This window comes from Chaetura pelagica, unplaced genomic scaffold (assembly GCF_000747805.2).
Source record: "Chaetura pelagica isolate M959 unplaced genomic scaffold, ChaPel_1.0 scaffold630, whole genome shotgun sequence".
Lineage (NCBI taxonomy): Eukaryota > Metazoa > Chordata > Aves > Apodiformes > Apodidae > Chaetura > Chaetura pelagica.
The window spans coordinates 908,376-914,303 of record NW_009951855.1 but is presented as its reverse complement, the minus strand read 5'-3'; the positions used below and the strand labels follow the sequence as shown (position 1 = coordinate 914,303).

General features: G+C 35.2%; 1 protein-coding gene across 1 annotated transcript in view; it reads right to left on the bottom strand.

Annotated features, from left to right (window-relative positions):
• The window catches only part of CACNA2D3 (calcium channel, voltage-dependent, alpha 2/delta subunit 3), a 366,879-nt gene that overhangs the window by 32,378 nt on the left and 328,573 nt on the right, over positions 1-5,928 (bottom strand). Inside the window, exons 30-31 of the mRNA XM_009993350.1 lie at positions 3,253-3,315; positions 643-713 (exon numbers count right to left, since the gene is read on the bottom strand). Coding sequence (XP_009991652.1) covers positions 643-713; positions 3,253-3,315 — 134 coding nt within the window. The remainder of the gene's footprint in view (positions 1-642; positions 714-3,252; positions 3,316-5,928) is intronic.

Here is a 5,928-nt window from a genome sequence, read left to right as displayed (position 1 = left end):
ACCGCTCTTGGGCCATGTGAAAGCCATGAAGATTCCAGTGTTGAGGTACAGGTTAAAAGGAAATGTTCTTGCTTCTCCAGGATGTATAATTTATTTGAAAGGACGACACATAAAATCACTATTAGTTTTTATTGTCATCCTGATAGTAAAACCAGCTCAATGCTCACAACAATGTTCAAAGGTGAGTTAGCATGTGAATTAAAATGAATTACTGGCAGCACACACTTTCCCTTTAACAGCAGGGCACTGTGCACTGCCTTGTTTGAGCAATCTCTTGCTTTTTACAGGTCAAAATGTTTAATGTCACATCCATTTTTTTCTTTAGAGCCATTTAAAACTGTTGAGTAGTAGATATGGCCCAATCCCTTTTCCACCAGAGCACAATGGAAACAGGAGAGGCACAGAGTTTTAGCAACATTGTCAAATAAACTGTCCTTTTAACAAGAAATTCACTGTGGGCTGTCTCCAAGACTCTTTAACATTCAACGTGCATGATACTGAGTTACACTCAGATCATATGGAAAAGGGGTATAAATAAGAATCCAGCCACACTGCCCACCTTGGCCTTCTTTTATACAACTTCAATTTGTTTTATTTCATTTTGTTGTTATGACATTTTTTTTTAATAGAGTTAATTCTTACCTCTTAAAGGAGCCCATTGTTAGTAACTTGTTCATCACAGCCCCTTCAACCTCCCCAAAAAAGAAACCCGTCTGTAAGGAGAAAAAACAAGGAATTAACAGAAGTGCAGATAAACACAAAACAACACTGAATGCAATTTAAACTGGCATATCCTAGGATCTGACAAGAGTGGCTTTGACAGTTACATAGATAGCTTTTCAGGCTACTGCTACATGAAAACTCAAGAGGACTTCACAGTCATGGCAAATTATAGGGATTACATTATTACCCCTGAGCAGATGTGGGAGCTTAAACAATATATTGAGGTACATTATATAACATCTAATATCAGAAATAAATGCCATCCCAACCTAAAGCTTGCAAAGAAAATGCACTAATCTGATCACAAACCCTTGTAATTAAAATGTTACTCAAAAATATATATAAACAGGTTGTGAGAGGATTTCGTAAGCAGCCACTAAAAAACATTGTTTATAATTCCTGCATGACCTGTTTAAGGAGCTGGAACAGTACATTTCATCAATCCTATAAATTTTAACTCTATTCAGAGTAATTTCATACTTCAAACCACTCAGCCTGATGAATTACTCATTTTGTCCTTGTTCAGTAGATGTGGACTAATAAAAATAAATCTCTGTTGAGAAAACAAACATTCATGTTATGAATTTGGTATGTAACGTGGAAGTGACTCTATCATCCACAGCCATTCATATGACAGTGGAAAATCTTGCATGTATAGCATTTTTCTAGTTTGAGAAGACATTTTTTATTTTAGAGCCTCAGCCCCCAGAAGGATTTGGTATGTTCCCTGCATTGTTTAAAGGGAGAAATCTCACAATTTATGGGGGGGAAAGGGCATTACACTCTCAAATTGCATGGATTCCATAGGTTTTGTATGAACTAAACCCCAATTCCATTACAAGGAACTTAGCTGACCTCAAGTATGCACCTGGGAGTTTGCAGGCAGAAAAGTTACAGCCCTAGCCAAAAAAAAAGGCATTCCTCCACCTAAAAAGTAAGTATTGCCTTTTTTTTTTTTTAATCAGGGGAAACTTGGAACATTTTCCAAAACATGTGGATGGGTAAAGTCTCCTAGAAACAAGAGGAACATTTGTAGCTTATATGACTAAAAATACTAGCTTCAATAGCCCTAGATGACTGATGAAGAAAGATTACCCTAACTATTGGAGAGGTAGTCAATGTCAAAAAGCCCAAGACATAAATGACAAGTATAACCTTAGATAGTAATAAAACTGATTTATCAAGCTGTGCTTCAGTCTTATAAAGACATTTCAGTGACAGTCCTCTCCACAAAAGCTCCATTTTTAAATGCCATTTCTCCCCCAATGAAGTAACACACAGATTATAATTATTTTTTAACACATTAGCATTTAGTTGCAATTCAGATAAAGAATTACACTGCATCCAAACAAGACTTTCAGAGCAATTGTGGTCATTTTTGGAAAGCCCATAGGAAAACAGTGCTGAAGCAACCCCAGAGAGGTGAGTAACTAATAATACATCAACCCACTTCCCTACTCCTTCTCTATCCACAAGAAACATAGGGTGCTCACATCATACACATCAAACCAAACACATACTATTGTAATTATAATAATCTTACTATAGTGTTATATAAACAGACAACTTTACTGTCCATCTTAGGCTGAGATCTATCATAATTAAAAAACTAGGTCATAACTCATTTCTAGCCTCATTCTGATCCAACAGTTGTCCACACTATATTCTTCATGGGAATACCTAATGGCTAGCATCAAATAACATACCAAAGGAATAATCTCTTTCTAATCATATTAATTGGTTGCAGCCAACTATCAACTAGCAAATCAGTTACAGAAATCACAATTAAGTACCTGTGAGTAACAGCAGAAACAACAGAGGGAATAATGAGACAAAAATCTTTTAAATGCATTAAGGTTATTTGACAATGAGTGTTTTTTTTAGATCATTGCTCAACTAAGTGGAAAATACAGATTTATGGTGATGGTTCCTTCATAAGGTTTGTAGGATTGAGGGATTATACTTCTTTCAATACTTTCCCATGAAATAAAATCAAATTAATGTTTTGAATTATCTTCTCATTAATCATGACCCTTGTCCTCCCTGTTGTGATGCTGTGTGCTTAGTTTTAATCCTTCAGTGGCTGTAATCCATCTCACAAAAAAAACTCCTTAGCTAATAGCTCTGTAAAATTTCATTATCTCAAGTTTGAATGTAAAAGCTGTGTGTCCCCAGTGTCCTCCCTCCCCAGATTTTCCATGTGGCAAAAATGCCACAGAGAATATTTTTATTTTTTTTTCCTTCTGGGGGTAAAAATGTCTTAACAGAAGACAGGCACTTCTGCAGCAGAACAGCCCTTTACAAGAACACTTATGAGTTTACAAGCAGACCGTGTCCCAGTGGGAGACAGAAACAGCTCCTGTGAGAAAAAAAAAAAACTTACATTCTTTGTTGAATTTCCTTTTTTTTTTTTTTTTACTTTTATGTTTGTAATTCCTCAACATTTTCAGATATCGGCCTATTTTAAAAAAAAAGTAACAAGTCATTTTACCTTAATGTGTTACAGAAAACTGAACAAAAATCATGTACCTGTCTATAGTCTTCAGACACTAAAATAAATCCATTGTTATCTATCAGGTAACAGTTGATTGCCTGAAAAATAATATATTTTAGTGTTTTTTTATTTTAGGATACAACAATAAGTTAATTGTTTTAATTCCAAGTGAATTCTACATAGGTAGACTTCAGGCTGTTATAATGGCTTACATAACTGTACAGTGAATGCAGTTTCAACCTACAGGATGTTACCTGACTTGATGTTTATGCATTCATTTCATGCAAAGCAAAATGAAGGATATAAGATAATTATAAACAAACATGCAAAGAACAAGACCAGTGTTTTTATAATCCATTCTTTAAAGTTTCCCTTATAAAGAAGTTTGCAAAGGCATAGAACTTTGCTGCTCCTGATGGCTTCTCCTGTGTTGGGAGAAAAACATCAGCACATTGTCATTACTCTAATGATGTATTAATGAAAACACAGTGTCAGCCTGGAGGACTAACAAGGGACCAGGTAATATTTTTTAATTTGTTCATTGGGGGATGGGACCAGAAACTTCTGTAAAAGAGGCCCCACAGGTCTCCTAAACCTTTTCAAATTGTTTTTAATTGGGAACTGGATTTAGAGGTAGGACTGTTAGCTTTTCGTAGGTCAGACGTATAAATTGTATAAAACAAGCTAAACCCAAATCAGTGCTTCCCTCCATACATGCCTCAAGTGAATTACTTGCTACAGGCAAAGTTTTAATTACTGGGCTTCAGACTTTAAACATAAGGTTCAACTCAAACCTTGATATAACTTTCTTTTCAATACTGCCAAATACCTACCTCAGCATTAAATTTTTAATGTATTTCTATTGTTGGTCTAAATCAGCAAACATTTCATCATTTCTTTAATTTTCTGTGACATTTTTGTAAAAAAATAAATAAATAAAATTTTAAAATAAGATGGCTTCTAATATAGCAATCATCATGGCTTTGCTTTTAATTCAAAACCTTTCCTATTGCAAATGAGCTGCAGAGTGACATGACAAAATACCTTTTCTGCTAGAATCTGCACATCCAGCAAAATCTCTGTGCTGTTCTAGAGAGGAAAGCTGTTCCATGCAGTAGCAGTTGTGCAAGACATTGTGAAAACATGGTCTGATTATTTAAGAGATGCTTAAATGTGTCTGATTCTCATTTTGACCACATATTTATTCTTTTCCATGAGGCTGAAGAAGAGGAGAGATTTGCAGAAATGCTGGCTTGAAGATTAGGTTTTTAAAACAAAAAACCCAGAATCAGGCAAAAGTTTCCATCATTCCCTAATGTAAATGCAGGATACTCATTCTAATAGGGGAACCTAAGCTCCAGACACCTCAAGTGATAGAAAATCTGTCAAAAAGGAAGTTAAAACAACTCATTTCCAACCTCTGATCTGCTACAAAGCCAAAAACTGGCAAATGTAATGTGAAAAGCTGATGATGCTGGCAAAGGATCAAATGGAGCTAATGCATTCAGAAGAGGAAGCTACTTAACCTCAATGGTGTATGAAGGGTGGGATTTCAGAAGTAAATTGTAACCCCAGAACACTGCTATCCCCAATGTCAACCATAAACCTCCCACTAACTTTATTAGTAGAGGAGCTAAGTCCACAAAGGAGCTCTTTTGAGGGTACATATTTGCAGTCCTCATGCATGAAAGTTTAATATAAAGATAATACTTTATGAACAATATTTCTCCACCATATAGAAAATAAGAAGTAGTTATGAATTACAAGTGTAGTCTTAATTGCCTAATTTGTGGATTACATGCAGTTGGAAAACACTGGCTCCATTCAAGAATTAGTGGCCATGTCTCAAATTGCTAAGCCATAGTCATTCTCCAGCACTGTTCAGAATTTAAGAAAATACTAATGTTGTAGCATTATTATTAGTGGAAACAGACAAAAGGCAGTAAGTGGAATCTGTATCTTTTTGGAGGAATGTGAAACAATAGAGTTTCTATTTCAATCCATTTCAGAAACATTAACGGGGAAAATATTCATTCAGGACCATTCATTCACCTGCTTGCCAGCAAGAAAAATGACTTCCAATATTCAGTACTGCATTTAAAAACAGTGTGTAACTTAGATTTAGCATTGACAAAGGACAGTGGGGTGCGTTTTCTTGTCCAATCTATTACCAAATCTCAAACAGAATATTTCAGATACAAGATTAATGCAAGGGATAAGGCATTTGCATGGACTGCAGTTGTACAAAAGAGGCTTAATTCACAAAGGTTCACAGGTATTGGAAGTGAACTATGCACAGGTTTGCTCAAAGGTTCAAGTTCAGTGAACTTTAGATTTCAAGGGGAATGTTCCATAGGTGGAGAGTCCCTGAGCTTGTAAAATAGAGTAGGCATGAAGTCCAGAATAAACACAGCAAGAATGTCGACTGAGGTCTGAGAACACATTTGAATTACAGTAACTTTGATCAAGTTCGAGTCCTCTATGTATTTTCAGAGCTCCAATATACAGTAACAGTAATGGAATGTAATATGGTTTAAGAAACCAAAAACAAAAAAGAAAGAAAACAGACTATTAAAGAAAATCTGAGGCATCAGGAAAGCAAGAAGAAATTAGCAAATTCAAAGCTCTCTCTCAAAAAAAAATCTAATTAGTTGGATGTCTGTATTTTATAATTTAATTGTGCCACTCTATTTGCATTAAAGTCTTAATAC